The sequence below is a fragment of the Cyprinodon tularosa genome, unplaced genomic scaffold, assembly GCF_016077235.1.
Source record: "Cyprinodon tularosa strain WSP-4 unplaced genomic scaffold, ASM1607723v1 ctg64, whole genome shotgun sequence".
Classification (NCBI taxonomy): Eukaryota; Metazoa; Chordata; class Actinopteri; order Cyprinodontiformes; family Cyprinodontidae; genus Cyprinodon; species Cyprinodon tularosa.
In genome coordinates this window covers 716,205-734,162 of record NW_024039385.1, presented here as the reverse complement: position 1 = coordinate 734,162, position 17,958 = coordinate 716,205, and the positions used below count along the sequence as shown (strand labels likewise).

Genomic DNA, 17,958 nt, shown 5'->3' with positions numbered 1-17,958 from the left:
ACACCCAGATCCCGTTCGGTTTGAACGCACCTTTACAATGCCTAGACTTCGGATTATGCAGAGTAATTTAATCACATTTGCCTCCTCCAAAAATATGCCCCTCTGAGGAAAGAGCCATATCGCCTACAGCAAAGATCTGTTCTGGGAAGGGCAAATAATATATCCACAGAACATTCATTTCCTTTTTTTTTTAACAGTGTCCTGTCTGGCAATGTTGCAATAAGAATAATTGTCTTGATGCCAAAAAGAGCCCAACAGATTTTACTTTCACAAGTGGAGCAGTACGGCTATCTGCATAGTGGTCCGCTTTATTTATGCATATAAATAGCTTTATTCTAATTATGCAGGGAGTTTTACAGATTATATGGACACTGCAATGTAAGTAGAACATTAATTTCCGCTGGACTCAGACTGACACTGCAGGTCTTCATACTGAATGCGCTTCATGTTTCTCCACTGTTTCCTGTTTATAGATATTTGCTGCAGGTGGATTTGATTTAGCTCAGAAACAGATGTGGTCTTGTTTAGTTTGTCATACCTTCAATAAAATAAAAAAAAAACGGTAGAGTCTGACTGGCCACTCTAACTCTATCTTATCTCCTTGTCCTACATTCCTCGCTTTTTTCCGCTCGGTTCCTGCTCCTCTTTGGCATCGCTCAGACCGTCTCTTAGCCTGGATCAGGTCAGACATGGAAACCATTCTGCACCTTGTTGATGCAATTAGGGCCATTTTCCCATGGGATAATTTTTTCTTCTATTTTTTTCATAAACAGAGAACCCTGAATGCAGCACTTACAGACACTCAGATCAAGAGGGAGATTCTACAGCCTTGTGACGAAGGTAAGAAGATAATGACGAATGCCTCAAAAGTAACTAAAAAGCAATAGGTGAGCTGTTCTAAGATGTACGAAAGAGCAAATACAGAAGGTCTGTGCTGACTTCTGTCCATCTTAAGAGTATGTGCATGCCACTTTTCAATGATCTGATCATTTTTATGGGTCTGTTGTTGAAAGCTGGAGTGCAGCTTGGCTCAGTTTATTCTAGCATCAGCTACAATACAAAAAAATATTTCCCCTCCCTCCTGTTTCATCTGTTGTTGTTACACTAACATATTATAGGTGATCAATAGGGTTTAATGCCACACACAGGTTTTTAATGATTTTGTTTAAGAAGAAGAACTTTCCAAACAATGCTGGCTCAGTGCGAATATATAACTCTGCCTTTAAATTGTCCATTTAAACTCAATTAAAAAAAATATCTATTTCATAACCAATATGTCTCTGCTAGATCACCACAATCAATGAATCCCTGAGATTTGAACCTGTCTGACAACATGAAGAAGGCGGAAGTTCTCAAAAAGGGATCAAAGCCTGATCTATAATGCAAAAAGTTCTTTTTTCTTAAAATAAGTATTTTGTCTTGAATTGAGGAGACACTTTGGCCCAAGACAATTTCAATTTAAAATAAGAAAAAACAATGCTGATGTTTTATATCAAGTGCATTTTATCTAATTATCTTATTTTAAGAGTAAAAATACTCATTCTACTGGTAGACCATCTTACTGTATTTACCTTCTCAAATTAAGGGTAAATAAACTACATTTAAGATATTTTTACTTATTTCTAGATCGTTTCTGCAGTGTATGATGCAAGGATCTATCTTTTTTTGCTTGGATTTTTTTTAACTGTTTTTATATCTTTAACAGTGTCCTTTAAGGAATCTATTATTCATTTTCTTCTGTGTCTTTAATTGTTGTTTTCAGTTCAGTAGGTCTGATCTATAAATAATCCAAACAAGGAGCATTAAATTGATGGGACAAAAAGCATTGTGCATGTGAAACAAGTGGGCATGTTGGGGGGGGATCTATGAAGACGTTGCACACAAAAGGATAAGATGTGTAAACAGGTTTTGACTGCTATATTTTAATGAGAAACATGCCTGTGATATGTGGAATTTGAGACTAAAGAAAGATTAATTTTAAAAGTCATTTTGATGAATTGGCCTAAAGAAAGTTCCCCTGCTAACAGTGTTACAAGTCTTTAGTTATTTACTTCTTGAACAGAAACGCTCCTTCTAAAGGTGATGCTGTTTTGCTGTGTATTCATCCTGTGCATAGGAGGCGTTTGGTGAGAAGGGGGGTGTCAGGGTTGGGTCCCAGCAGGAGTAGAGGTAGACAGAGGTGTACCTTGTCACACTTCCTGCTTTTGGTCTAACAAGCATGCAGCTGTTTAAACAGATGAACACGACGCCTGATGGATGAACCTGATCTTTAAATGTTCACCGTCGTCTTTGTGTGATATTTGATCTTAAAGGTCTAGTGGAGGATGTTCTTTTTCTGGTTGCATCATCTAAATAAGTAGTCCTCCTAACTATCAATCATTCTGTTGATATGTTTACTTATTATGCTACGTGCTCTTCCCCATTTTCACTTACCAGTGATGAGTCTGACATAGTGGGAAAATTGCAAATCTTCTTTTGGAAAGTAAGCTTGTATGAGCTATGCAAACAGCAACTTTTAAACAGAGCGTGCACAAGGAGAAATGGTCTCATGCACACTGTTGCAAGTGGTTAATAGGCGTTCCCTCTGGAATGGGTACAGGGTTGTGCATTTGCATTCTTTTTTTAAAATTTTTTGAAAGTCCTCCACTATATGTTTAATCTCTAAAGCTTCTTTCCACTGAAAATACCAAGTTTACATGTAATTTACAGGAGGAATTTCATAATTTGTCTTTTAACTCTTCACTATTATGTTATTCTTATAAATTTTTCTAAAGTCCACATTTGTGTCCTTTTTTTTCTGTACTCTTCTTGCTACTGTAAACACCAGAATTTCCCCATTGTGGAACAATAAAGGGATTTTCTATTCTATTCTATTCTATTCTATTCTATTCTATTCTATTCTATTCTATTCTGCTGTATTATATCCTATTTTTCAAACATGGGTCGACCCGCTAACAATCGGCATTTGGCTTCCTTCCCACTGGCAGAAAAAGCTGAGTGTTCCCAGGTTTAAAGAGGTTTCTTAACCAGTGGGAAGTGGTTATAAAAGATTCTGGCATTTAGCAAATATGTGTAATATGTGCGTCAATACAATCAAATGGTTTTCCTTAGATTGAAAACTTTGAATTAATTTGACTATATGATCTGATGAACTGTAAAGTGCCTTGAGATGACATGTGTTGTAAATTGGTGGTATATATATAAACTGGAATTGAAAAAAAAAAATTAATTGAATTGTAATTCATTAACCAAGACTGACCTAAAATAGCAAAAATTAACTTTCATTTGATTCGAGACAGAAAAGAAAATACTCGTACTCAAATTCTAGCTATATTTGGGTCCAGATTAATGTTTTTATTTCTCCCGCTGTAGCCAAGAACTCTGAAACCACTCATGGTGCTGAAGACAAAGAAAAGAGCATGATCTCTCAGTGCAAATCGTCGTCGATACTAAGGGAGGAAGAGGAAGAGCTGCAGGATGACAGAGAAGAGGCATTGGAGGAAGGGCAGGAAGTGGAAGCAGAGGGGCAGACGGTGTGTGGCGAGGACACACCAGAGGAAGAGGAGGTGAAGGTGGAGTGGCCCTCTGGAGTAACGCAGGCCTCGGATAAAGACCTGGCTAAGCTGTCCAACACTGAAGGGGTAAGAGTTCATTGGTCAGCTGCTCCACCTGCAGCAGTCTTACAGTAGATCTGTCTTTTATTAAAGGGGAACAAAAGGACTAGATTTGGCAATAAATATTCCAAAAAAATAGCCCCATCAAGCCACCCACCTTCATTATGTTGTTCCTCCCTCCTTTCCTTCTAGTCTCAGCATAGCTGTTTTAAATCTGTCTCTCTCTCCCTTTTCCTGTTCACTGGTCAACAGCTTTTTTTCCTTTCTGGCGGAAAACCCCACACTCCCCCATCCTATCCAGACCTGCCCTTGTTGTTTCCAAACACTCCCTTGAATGATTTTCCTGGTTCCTCTGTGAGCTCAGCCTCAGCCCATGTTGGCCAAATGTGTTCGATTACAGAGCTGGAGACTGAGCCAAGACACCATGTCCTGGCTCAGATGCTGAGCTGAGGAGGGGTGGTTCTGCACCGAGGTGAAAGCAGAGCTATTCCAAAGCTGGGTAGAGTAGATTAGCATTGCTTCAATTTATTTTAGAAGTTAAAATTATTTGGCAATAGAAGTACAATTTTGTGACATTCCAGTGTTGCAAACTGCTAGAGCAACACGTAAAATTTAACCCAAGGAAGAGCAGCATTGCTTCAACATAACATTACAAATAGGTAGAAGTGTGGAAGAGTAAAATACTCAGGAAGTATTTCAGTTTTTGCTAGGGTACTCTAGTAAATATAACTAGTGACTAACCAGATGTGTCTGTCACTAACCCTGAGAGCCTGACATTGATTCATTTAACTTCATGGCTGGTGAGTTATACAGAGCAGGTTGGAGCTGATGGTTCTCATTTGTTGAAAAACTAAATAGAGATAGGAAGCGGATAAATTGCAGCATCAGTTTAGACATCTCGCCCAGTAAGAAACTGTTGTTGTGCACAAATCAGAAGATTTCTGGATATTTCTAACCCAGTGTCGGCTGGTGCTCTCTGACCCATGGGAGGCTCAATGCTGTTAATTAAAACCAAACATCCTGTATTGCATTAATAAATGATTAAACACATTAAATACATCACTACAACGGGTGGTGAGAATAGCTTTTGTGAAGCTCTTTGAAGTAATAAAACTCCAGAAACGGCAACAGTTCAGCATAACATGACTGTTCTGACTGAATGATAACTTTTCCTCTGGACTCATGAGGAAAACCTCCTCACTTCCTGGCCACTGCTAGTCAAAAAACCTTCAGAATGTTGGCCAATCAGCATCAAGCAGCGAACTTCACGGCCCGCCCCCTGCTCCATAGACCCCATAAGAGGCTGAGCCTCACTGGAAGTGACATATTTTGGCGGTTATCCAATCTGTGATACAACAGGGATTTCTGACAGGCGGTGTCCTGCTGCTCCAGAGCGAAGGGGAGATTGCGTCCAAGAGAGGAATAAATAGCTGATGAAATCACAACATACTCATGAAATCATATGAAAGACGGTTTAATGACAACTTTATGAAGTTAGACAACACATATTTAACCATTTAAAGAATTAAGAGGAGAGGTGATGTATTTTGGCTCATTTTCCAATCAGTGCTCTACTTTTTTGCTGCTTAATTCAATAGACCGAAGCTCAAACCTTAACAGGTAATCCTCATAGAGAAGGTGTTTCAGGTAGCAGGGAGATCGGGAGCATACTCATGAAATCAGGTGCATTTTAGTGCATATTTAATGCATCTTAATCAATACTTTTATGATGTTAGACTATGCATATTTGAACAATAATTTACTAATTTAGTATACACGGGATGTTTAGCCTCCCTAGTTTTCAATGGAAAATCACCACTTTTCTGACCTAATAGAATAATTTAACCCTCTAATAAGAGATTAATTAGAGTAACTAAGTAAACTTTATTAAAATAGCCTCTTTCACAGATAAAAATTACAAATCTAATGCCATATGGATTAATGGTGTAACATACTGCTGTGCTTGAAAGTTTACATACCTTCCCATTAAAAAAAAATAAATTCCAACTAGAAATTCAAATAACACAGAACTTAAAAAGTCATATTTAATGTAATTAATGATAATTTAGTAAAATAAATATTTTATTTAGAATTACTGTTAAAAAATGAGTCTTAAAAAAACAAACAGTCCCAGGCAAATTAAAGTCCCTTGGTCATGAACGTCAAACCCTCATACCTGTTAACAGGTGTAGAAGTCTGACTTATTTCCTGAACTTTAAAGAACTATAGATTAATATTGAGGAAGCACGGCACAACCTTCTGGATACACTACATTTTGCCATATTTATATATCATTAAAATACTTAAAGGATGGTTGTGTTAGTGCAAATATACTCTTTTTGTTCACCAGTAGCAGACTACTCAGGCTGTGAAGTGCTCATTGTGTTTATCTGAGAAATAGTCTTGAAGGAGAAGCTGTCCTCTCTGCACTGCTTTTGGAGTAATTATCTCAGACTTCTGTAATTAAGGCACTTCGTAGAAATTATAACCAAAAATGTAGAGGAACTGAAGCCCCCCCAAGAGCAAGGCAGCTTAAACATGTCAGAAGCTTAAGTTTAAAAAAAGGGTAAATCAACAGTAGAACCTAGTTTATGTAAACATTTCAATAAGGCTCATCAGGTTCGTTTCTGGGATTTTAAATACACATAATTGCTTGTTTGAAACTAGTTTTAACCAAGCTTTTAATGTCGGTGAATGTGCAATATTTGGATCATTATATTCTATTTGTCATGATGGATCAAAGGAGCAAGCCCTTATGCAGAACACACACGGAGGAGGCAGGGAAAAAGTTCAAGTGTTTATTAAAAGTTCCGAACACGAGAGAATAAACAAGTTCTGAGAATGTTTCACTGAAGTCTTGACTGGGACCGGAGACTGTTGGTTAGCAGAGTTCATGAGAAGCTAAGCGTCTAGCTTCAGGCTTAGCATGGCAGACCAAGATCTGAGCTTCCAGCTCATTGCAGAGAACAACAGGGAATATCCACATAGGATTCTTCTGGCTGAGCTTCCAGCTCATTGCAGAGAACAACAGGGAATATCCACATAGGATTCTTCAGGCTGATTCCACATAGGAACCTTCAGGTAAACTCCACACAGAAGTCTTCAGGTCAAATCCACATAGGAATCCCCAGGTTGGCTCACCAGGGCAGACTAGCAGGTTAAGCTCACCTAGAGCTTCAGGCTAGAGACAGGTTTCCTGTGATGCAGCTCTCCCAGAGCTTCAGGCCAGAGACAGGGTTCCAGTGAGGCACAGACAAAGGAGAGATTAGAATCTGATCTCACACTAGAGACAACTAAGATTCTATCAGTAACAGAGGTTCAGGTAGCTAACCAAACTAAGATCAACACTGCGGCGTGGAAGCAAGGTCTGGCAGGAGCTTATAAAGGGAAGGTCTCCTAATGAGTAGATGGAAATCAGGTGTGCTGGAAGACTCCAGCCCTAGGAGACCCACGGCGCACTCTGCTGGAGACAGAGGGCAATCTCCAGATCCCAACAGTAACTCCAGTCCTAAAAGACAGTAACAAGAGACAGAAGAGGATCCTCGGTGCCCTCTGGTGGGCAAGCCTGAGGATCCCAACAGTGCCCCCCCCTCAAGGGCGGATACCATACGCCCTCTGAACAAGTCCAAAAAATAAACAAAAAACAACCCACCCAGGGTGGGCGGAGGGGGCACTAGGGCGAGGAGGGCCAGGAACAACAAAAAACAGAGTCCAGAAAACAAAAAACAACCCACCCAGAGTGGGCGAAGGGGAAAACAGGCCAGATGGGCAAAAACAAAAACAGGGTCCAGAACAAAAAACGATCCACTTATGGTGGACGAAAACAAAAGAAAGCCCAGACGATTTCTTGGGAGACGTCTCAGGTGGCCGGTTGTGGGAGCGACAGCGGGACTAAGTCTCAGGTGGCCGGCCGAGGGACCGGCGGCGGGACAGAGTCTCAAGTGGCCGGCCGAGGGACGGAGGAGAGGCCGATTCTCAGGGGGCCTACCGCTGGGCCGGAGGCGAGACAGATGCTCAGGAGGCCGACCACGGGGCAGAAGGCGAGGCTGACGATCCGGAGGCCTACCACGGGGCTGGAGGCGAAGCCGACGCTCCGGGGTTCTGCTGCGGGGCCGGAGGCGAAGCTGACGCTCCGGGGGTCTGCCACGGGGCCGGAGGCGAAGCAGCTTCTCAGGAGGATGACGCCCAAACTTCAGTAGGTACCCCCACGGGGTACCCCGTCCCCTCTTCGGCAGCTCAGGAACAGGCTCAGTAGCGACCGCTGACTGTGGCTCTGGAGGAGGCTCTGAGGAGACCGCCAACTGCGGCTCTGGAACAGGGTCTGAGGAGCCCACCGACTGCAGCTCCTAAACTGGAACAGGGGAGCCCGCCGATTGCGGCTCCTGGACTGGAACAGGGGAGCCCGCCGATTGCGGCTCCCGGTCAGGAACAGGGGAGCCCGCCGATTGCGGCTCCCGGTCAGGAACAGGGGAGCCCGCAGATTGCGGCTCCCGGTCAGGAACAGGGGAGCCCGCCGATTGCGGCTCCGGGTCAGGAACAGGGGAGCCCGCCGATTGCGGCTCCTGGACAGGAACTGAGGAGCCCGCCGATTGCGGCTCCACATCTGGAACAGGAGAGACCACCGACAGTGGCTCCACATCTGGAACAGGGAAGACCACTGACTCTGGCTCTTCATAAGGGACAGGGGAGACCACCGACTGTGGCTCCAACTCAGGAACATGAGAAACCTGCGACTGTGGTTCCACCTCAGGAACTGGGGAGGCCACCGACTGTGGCTCCACCTCAGGAACAGGAGACACCACCGACTGTGGTTCCACCTCAGGAACTGGAGAGACCACCGACTGTGGTTCCACCTCAGGAACTGGAGAGGCCACAGACTGTGGCTACACCTCAGGAACTGGAGAAACCACCGACTGTGGTTCCACCTCAGGAACTGGAGAGACCACCGATTGTGGTTCCACCTCAGGAACTGGAGAGACCACCGACTGTGGCTCCACCTCAGGAACAGGGGAAACCACCGACTGTGGCTCCACCTCAGGAACAGGGGAAACCACCCATGGAGGCACATGTTCAGTCTCTGAGGTGGCTTGAAGCGGCTGTAGAGGGCTCTTGGCGGTTTGTGGCCCCTACTGAGAGGCTCTTGGAGGCATATTTCTACCAACTCCGAACTCTGAAGCCCTCTTAGGTTTATGCTCAGGGTTCTCTGGACGGCACAGGGCAGGCTAAGGGGTCTCTGGACGGCACAGAGCTGACTCAGGGGTCTCTAGACGGCACAGAGCTGACTCAGGGGTCTCTAGACGGCACAGAGCTGACTCAGGGGTCTCTAGACGGCACAGAGCTGACTTAAGGCGACGCCGTTTCTTACGCCGAGGGGTCTTAGGAGCTAAGCTAACAGGTTTTTTGACTGAATCTGGCAACAAGTTATCAGGTTGAAAAATTAGAGTTCCAGAACGGATTTCTGGTTCAGGGGCTAGGTAATCAGGCATGGGAACAGGTTTAGAAACACAGGTGACGGCTTCAGGTGTCTGATCAGGCTGGTGGGGAACTCTAACTGTTTGATGTGTAACTAGTGGGCCTATTTTGAGTCCTTTAACGGATGGAGCTAAGTGAAGATCAAGTACATGAGAGCTGAGACTAACCTGGCGCGGAAGGGAACTGGAAACCTGAGTCTGATGCTGTACGGCTCTGGGTCTAGTTTGCAGTTTAATATCTATCCCAACTGCTAGCTCTATGAGGTCCTCAAGGTTAGCTGGCTCATCGTAAAAGGTTAGTTCGTTTCTGACAGGTTCATTTAGAGCATGGAGAAACGCGGTCTTAAGTGCAGACTCGTTCCACCCGGAAGCGGCTGCTTTAATCAGGAAATCTGAAGAGAATTCGGCAACGGTTCTATCTCCCTGTTTGGTTTCTAGAAGAACACTGGAAACGAAGGAATTTTTAGAGGCTTGGTTAAAAGTCCTTTCAAAATCCTGGACGAAGTTCTCATAAGTACAGTTAACTCTAGTTTTAAAGGGAAATCTGGTCTCTGCCCATTCAAGGGCTTTTCCGGACAGGAAAGACACGACAAAAGATATCCTACTCGTATCATACAGGAAACTAGACTCATAAAATTCAAAAAATAACTGACACTGAAACAGAAATCTCCTGAGCTTACTTGGATTGCCGGAAAATCTCTCAGGCAGAGAAGGGCTGAGTGAAGAAAACGACGGGCTGGGTTCTGACCAGAAAGGAAGATTATTATCTTGACTAGGACGTGACGTCACTGCCGGTGACCTAGGAGACGTAAGTGAATTCGGAGCAGGACGTGCCGCTGACGTGGCGTTAGCATTATCCAAGTGGCTAGCGAATGTTTGATTCAGATGTAACTCACGGAGGGTTTGTGCATGTCCATGGATCTGAGCGTCCCGTTCCTCAATCCACCGACGGAGGTGATCTGCTGGGCTTTGTGTTTGGCCGCAGTGTTCTGTCATGATGGATCAAAGGAGCAAGCCCTTATGCAGAACACACACGGAGGAGGCAGGGAAAAAGTTAAAGTGTTTATTAAAAGTTCCGAACACGAGAGAATAAACAAGTTCTGAGAATGTTTCACTGAAGTCTTGACTGGGACCGGAGACTGTTGGTTAGCAGAGTTCATGAGAAGCTAAGCGTCTAGCTTCAGGCTTAGCATGGCAGACCAAGATCTGAGCTTCAGGCTGAGCTTCCAGCTCATTGCAGAGAACAACAGGGAATATCCACATAGGATTCTTCAGGCTGAGCTTCCAGCTCATTGCAGAGAAAAACAGGGAATATCCACATAGGATTCTTCAGGCTGATTCCACATAGGAACCTTCAGGGTAAACTCCACACAGAAGTCTTCAGGTCAAATCCACATAGGAATCCCCAGGTTGGCTCACCAGGGCAGACTAGCAGGTTAAAGGAATAGTACACCCAAAACATGATTAGCCTTCATTTTCTACTCACCCCCATGCTGAACAACACCCTGGAGTACTTTTTTGATATCTCAAATGCATCTGGAGATCTGGGAGGCTTCTTGCTGTCTGCTGACATTCAAATAATGGAGGTGCCCAGCGCCCGAGGCAGAAAGGTCCATAAAAGTCCACAAAAAACGTTTCAATATTCCTCCATACTGCTCATCCAATGTATTCCAAGTTTCCTGAGTGGGTAGCATCCAGAATTTACTCGAAACGAAGACATTTAGAATGTTTTTAGAGCATAAACAGTAGTGTATAGGATTTCCTGAAAGCGCGCACATGCACAATCACGACGCTACGGAAGCCGGCACACCAAACCAGCGCATTCAGCTCGGCAAAGAACTCATGCTCTTCCTCAACACTGAAGTCCTCAGACATTTTTCTTTCGTTGTTTCTTTCTTTGCACAGGTAAACGGCACATTTCTTCTTCTACGCTTGCATTATTGGAAGAGCAGACGCTGAATGCGCACTTTCATGTGGTTTGGTCTGCCGGCTTCCGTAGCGTCGTGATCGCGCAGGTGCACGCTTTCAGGAAATCCTATACACTACTGTTTATGCTCTAAAAACATTCTAAATGACTTTGTTTTGAGTAAATTCTGGATGCTACCCACTCAGGACACTTGGAATACATTGGACGACCAGTATGGAGGAATATTGACACGTTTTTTGTGGACTTTTATGGGCCTTTCTGTCTCGGGCACCATAGACCTCCATTATTTGAATGTCAGCAGACAGCAAGAAGCCTCCCAGATCTCCAGATGCATTTGAGATATCAAAAAAGTACTCCAGAGTGTTGTTCAGCATGGGGGTGAGTAGAAAATGAAGGCTAATCATGTTTTGGGTGTACTATTCCTTTAAGCTCACCTACAGGTGCTGGTCATAAAATTAGAATATCATGAAAAAGTAGATTGATTTCAGTAATTCCATTTAAAAAGTGAAACTTGTATATTATATTCATACATTACATACAAACTCATATATTTCAGATGTTTATTTTGTTTAATTTTGATGATTACAAATGACAACAAATGAAAATCTCAAATTCATCATATCAGAAAATTAGAATATTGTGAAAAGGTTCAAAATTGATGGCCCCTGGTGCCACACTCTAATCAGCTAATTATCTCAAACCACCTGCAAAAGCCTTTAAATGGTCTTTCAGTCTAGTTCTATAGGCTACACAATCATGGGGAAGACTGCTGACTTGACAGTTGTCCAAAAGACGACCATCGACACCTTGCACAAGGAGGGCAAGACACAAAAGGTCATCGCTAAAGAGGCTGGCTGTTCACAGAGCTCAGTGTCCAAGCACATTAATAGAGAGGCGAAGGGAAGGAAAAGATGTGGTCGAAAAAAGTGTACAAGCAAGAGAGATAACCGCACCCTGGAGAGGATTGTGAAACAAAACCCATTCAAAAATGTGGGGGAGATTCACAAAGAGTGGACTGCAGCTGGAGTGAGTGCTTCAAGAACCACCACACACAGACATATGAAAGACATGGGTTTCTGCTGTCGCATTCCTTGTGTCAAGCCACTCTTGAACCACAGACAGCGTCAGAAGCGTCTTGCCTGGGCTAAAGAGAAACAGGACTGGACTGCTGGTGAGTGGTCCAAAGTCATGTTCTCTGATGAAAGTAAATTTTGCATTTCCTTTGGAAATCAAGGTCCCAGAGTCTGGAGGAAAAGAAGAGAGGCACTTCATCCACGTTGCTTGAAGTCCAGTGTAAAGTTTCCACAGTCAGTGATGGTTTGGGGTGCCATGTCATCTGCTGGTGTTGGTCCATTGTGTTTTCTGAGGTCCAGGGTCAACGCAGCCACATACCAGGAAGTTTTAGAGCACTTCATGCTTCCTGCAGCTGACCAACTTTTTGGAGATGCAGATTTCATTTTCCAACAGGACTTGGCACCTGCACACAGTGCCAAAGCTACCAGTACCTGGTTGAAGGACCATGGTATCCCTGTTCTTAATTGGCCAGCAAACTCTCCTGACCTTAACCCCATAGAAAATCTATGGGGTATTGTGAAGAAGAAGATGCAATACACCAGACCCAACAATTCAGAAGAGCTAAAAGCCACTATTAGAGCAACCTGGGCTATCATAACACCTGAGCAGTGCCACAGACTGATCGACTCCATGCCACGCCGCATTGCTGCAGTAATACAGGCCAAAGGAGGCCCAACTAAATACTGAGTGCTGTACATGCTCATACTTTTCATGTTCATACTTTTCAGTTGGCCAACATTTCTATAAATCCTTTGTTTTTATTGGTCTTCAGTAATATTCTAATTTTCTGATATGATGAATTTGAGATTTTCATTTGTTGTCATTTGTAATCATCAAAATTAAACAAAATAAACATCTGAAATATATGAGTTTGTATGTAATGTATGAATATAATATACAAGTTTCACTTTTTAAATGGAATTACTGAAATCAATCTACTTTTTCATGATATTCTAATTTTATGACCAGCACCTGTAGAGCTTCAGGCTAGAGACAGGTTTCCTGTGATGCAGCTCTCCCAGAGCTTCAGGCCAGAGACAGGGTTCCAGTGAGGCAGCTCTTCCTGAGCTTCAGACCAGAGACAGGTTTCCAGTGAGGCACAGACAAAGGAGAGATTAGAATCTGATCTCACACTAGAGACAACTAAGATTCTATCAGTAACAGACGTTCAGGTAGCTAACCAAACTAAGATCAACACTGCGGCGTGGAAGCAAGGTCTGGCAGGAGCTTATAAAGGGAAGGTCTCCTAATGAGTAGATGGAAATCAGGTGTGCTGGAAGACTCCAGCCCAAGGAGACCCACGGCGCACTCTGCTGGAGACAGAGGGCAATCTCCAGATCCCAACAGTAACTCCAGTCCTAAAAGACAGTAACAAGAGACAGAAGAGGATCCTCGGCGCCCTCTGGTGGGCAAGCCTGAGGATCCCAACACTATTAAAAACAGCTAAAAAAGAAAAATATAATTGTGTATGTAAACTTATTCACATAATTGTACAAAAAAGTCAACGTTGTAATTATTTAATACACTAAAAGTAAGTCTACATTAATTAATTACTGTTTGCAAAAAAAAAAAAAAAAATCCATCATTTATAATCTGATACCAGAGAACAAATACTTTTGTTTTATTGGCTCCTTATGGAATATGGAAATTGCCTGATCAGTACGATCAATTTAAGCCACGCCTCAGCTGCCTAACGTTTGCTTGGAATCCCAAAGCCTTGGTTTGGTGAGTCGTTTAAGTGGCTGTAAAGAGCAGAGACGTCATTTATAAAGGTTTTCTATGCACAGGGCCTGAAACTTGATGCTGCAATGCATCATTATTGCTGATTCAGGACGATGAGTAAAATTTGAAGTTTAATTCAAAATGAAAATAGACAAAGCTATTTTTATTTTTCAAATATTATTAATAATTACAACATTTTTTAATCCCTTTTAAAATATTTAACGATAAATGTTCTCTCATCATTTATACAAACCCCTTAGTAGATGTAAAAACCTCTATTGGGAAGGTAAAAATCACCAGGTGGTTTTTATATATTTTTTTAGCTATAATCAGGCTAATGGAGCAACTACAGAAGTTTTTGTTGAAAGAAAACTAAACTAACCAGTTTCACGCATGATGAGAACCACTTAATACAAGAACCTCTAATTGACAATCCATCCTTTTTCCCTCATGCTTATCCCAAACGGGGTGCTGGTGCCTATCTCCAGCTGTCTACGGGTGAGAGGCAGGGTACACCTTCGACAGGTCGCCAGTCCATCGCAGGGCAACAAGGAGACACACAGGAAAAAAAAAACATTCACACTCAATCCTAAGGAGAATTAAGAGAAGCCAATTAAAGTAACAGTAATGTTTTTGGACTGTGGGAGGAAGCCGGAGTACCCAGAAAGAACTCACGCATGCTCAGGAACATGCAACCTCCATGCAGAAAGACCAAGACAAGGCAGAAGTGCTACCCACATCTCCACCGAGCAACCCATCCCCTGACTTAATTATTAAAATATTCAAGGGAAAAAAAGAAAACAGTTTTATGACAACAAAAGGAAACATTTACATCCACATTGGATGGATAGAAACAGAGCAACATAATAATGAGCAGAATAATTCGATTCTATTGTGGATATAGTATAGGGATTCCTTCTGTAGAAATTTAAGGAGTTAATTAACTATTGATCTAATACTCCCAACTGCTTGGTCTCACAGCAGTGCTGAAGCATCCTCTGTGCAGCAGAAGATGTTTAAATGTTCACAGCAATCAGTGTGAATGCTTTAAAGTTTGTTATCAGTTATGGTTTAATCCATGGTACAGATCAGCTTGATCATTGGGGAGAGGAAGGCAATATTGTTCAGACCATGATGTTGACTTACAGGTGTGTTTTTAACCCCCATCATGTCACTATCTTTGTTTTCAGAGACCCCCTGACACTAAATTAAGCTTATGCATCATCAGAATGTCATTAAGCGATGAAACTTTTTTCTTATGAACTATAATTTTTTATTTTACACAGTAAAACCTCTTCTTAGAAAGAGATAAATTCACATTTCAAACCTTGTTTTGCACTTCCCCTTTATAAATAAAACCCCAGACCAGAGTCCTGCAGGGGTCTGAATTTTCAAAACTGTATCTGACCGCACATGTAGAGATTTTCAAAACTGTATCTGACCGCACATGTAGAGCCGGAGCAAAAAGAACTGATCATCTGTCCAAACCTATCAATTAACTGAGTTCGCTATAAAGTCCACCATATACTGTAGGCCCCGCTCTATAAAGTGAGTGAGGGATTTAGAGGTTAGGGCGGATGTTTAGGCACAGTAAGCTTGTATGAGTTATGAAAATAGCAACTTTAAAACAATGCATGCACGAGAAGAAATGGGCTCATGCATGCGATCGCACGTGCATTTTCTTCAACATGGAGAGGGCGGATCTTTTAAAAAATTAGTATAAATCCTCCACAATAACTTAAAAATAATACTGTTATCTGGATATTCTTGAATCAGGTTATTTTTTTAAGATGTAGTTAATAAATAAGAAAATATAAATAGGTTTAACTCATGCTCTAACCTTCTGTACGATACCTGTTCACATTTTGTTCATTTATACCCGCACCCATGAAATGTTGTTTTTTTTTACCCGTAGATGTACATTTATACAGTTAGCAGCCGATACCTGTGGGTACCTGACTGGTGCACGACTCTGCCCCAGTTTATTTGTGGTTATCCTTCCACTCAACTTTCTCCTACCACTATGTAAAACTCTCTTATCTTTCTATGTTTCTCTAAGGGAAAGGAAGTGTTTTATCTTTTCATTATATTTCACATTTAGATGTGCCTCTGCTTTTAATCTTCCTAATGCCACTCCTGTGTGAAATCATAAAAAACCGATTAACTTACTCTGACGTATTGCAGCACATGGAGGCTGATCGCTTGACAGATGGCTTCGTTTCAGCGGTGGGTATACATCTGTTACATTGATTTCTCTTCTTGCCCTTTGAGATGATTCCAGATAAGAGGCCTGGTTTAAAGCTTTAGTTGTGATCTTTGCTGCCTGACCTCCTTTGACTGCCTCCTGTATAAAAACCCACTTTAGAAACATAGATTTGATAAAAAGAGGAAATGTAAACCTCCATTCTGTGTCCTTTAGAGCTCCTCCTCGGATGGCCTGGTCTCCATTCTTAAGAGGAGGCGAGCCTCACTAGATGGACTTCCTCCTCAGAGTGACAGTGCAGATAAGCAGAACTCTAGACGCAAAGTTCGCTTCAGCGAGCCAGAGGACGGCTTAGACCAAGGTGGAGTAAAACAATCCCAAACACACAGTCTATGTTCTCAATATATATATATGCCTCTAACATGTCTTTTCTTGTAGATGAGCTTGGAGGTGATTCCTGTCTTATCCTACTGCTGCTGTGTCTGATCACTGTGGTGATCAGCATAGGTGGGACTGCGCTCTACTGCACTCTGGTGGATACTTACTCCAACATCTGCACCGACTTCACCCAGAACGTCGACTTCTACATCACAAATGCTCGGGGCTTCCTGGAAGGCCTCGGGCAGTGGCTCCCTCTACAGACTTAGACCCAAATGGGTTTTCTTCCTGTAACAGAAGAGACTTCAGTGAAAAGGCACAGGAAACCTGGTGGGACATCCACGACCTGCTGCTGTTCCAGAGAGTTTCACTCTCACTGTTTACTAGACACATGCACAAACAGTGCCTTGCAAAGAATCCATAACCGTGAACTTTTAAAGTTTTTAGCACATTAGAGCTTCTAACTTAGTAAATTTTAGTGGAATTTAAGGTGATAGACCTGCACAAAATGAGATATTATTGTGAAGTAACGGATAAAATAAAATAATTAAAATGCTGGAAACAAAGAGCAGCAGTTCTTAGGTTATATGGGTTTGCATATCAGGAAACTAATTTGGATTTAGGTCCAAATTCTGATGAAGACCATCTAGCATGAGTGTCCACTGATCTAAACTAATAACTGTAGCTCTAGGTGTAGCTTTATACTCACATCAACAGGTTTTCTTCCATTATTTTTCTCCATCTGCTGCCTCCCATCTTGCCATCAAATCCCTTAAGAGTGACGCTGCCATGTTTAGTTTCAGGTGTTGATGTCCTCAGCCTGATATGTGGTGTTCATTTTCCACCACATGTTTTAGATTCAATCCAATAGTTTTCATTTTGTGATATATTTACTGTTTTTTTTTTGAGGCAAAGAGAAGCAGGATTTCTTTTTAGATCTTACAACATCTGCTTGTCACCTCAAAGCCCTAACAAAGCGTGACACACTTTGGAGTTTTTATTGCTTATAACATTGTAAAACCATGCAGCCCTTCCCTTCCACTATACAATAATGTACCAGTTAGTGTTGATCTGTTAAGTATAATACTTATAGAATAGGGCAAACATCACGACAAAATGCAGAGTAAATGTTTCCTTTGCAAGGCACTGTAACTGAATAGGTGCTCAACCATGTCAATACCAACAAGTTCACCTCACCAAATGTTGTAAATATTGTGTAACTAGGCTGCAAGTCTGGATGCCGCTGAGGAGGGCTGGAGACTCTCCACAGTACGTAGATTAAAACAGAAGCCATTGATGTGTCTTGTCTTTTCCTCACACTCCTGCAGCATTTGTAACAGCGTTTAAATGTTCGATGTTACCTCAGAGAAACTGCCTTCAGAAACACTTGCATCACGTTTCTAATTATTCTTCTATCTGAACAGGTATTTTTTATTTTATTCATCAAACTACCTCTCATCAGATCATGTTTTTTCCCCCTCCTGCAATAGTAAAAAAGCCAGAATGTCTTGAATTGATTCTTTTGGATCAACCCTGACAGCAGTTACTGTTTGTCTGAAAACACTAAAA

The 17,958-nt window shown here is 42.4% G+C and overlaps 1 protein-coding gene across 1 annotated transcript; it reads left to right on the top strand.

The window, feature by feature from the left end:
- The first annotated feature begins 659 nt into the window (after positions 1–659).
- On the top strand, positions 660–17,686 carry LOC119798878 (consortin-like). Its single transcript, XM_038308539.1, has 6 exons — positions 660–682; positions 774–840; positions 3,373–3,641; positions 15,993–16,034; positions 16,228–16,372; positions 16,450–17,686. Exons 3-6 carry the CDS (start codon positions 3,420–3,422, stop codon positions 16,656–16,658), a joined length of 618 nt encoding a protein of 205 aa, XP_038164467.1. The 5' UTR covers positions 660–682; positions 774–840; positions 3,373–3,419; the 3' UTR covers positions 16,659–17,686.
- The last annotated feature ends 272 nt before the right edge of the window (positions 17,687–17,958 follow it).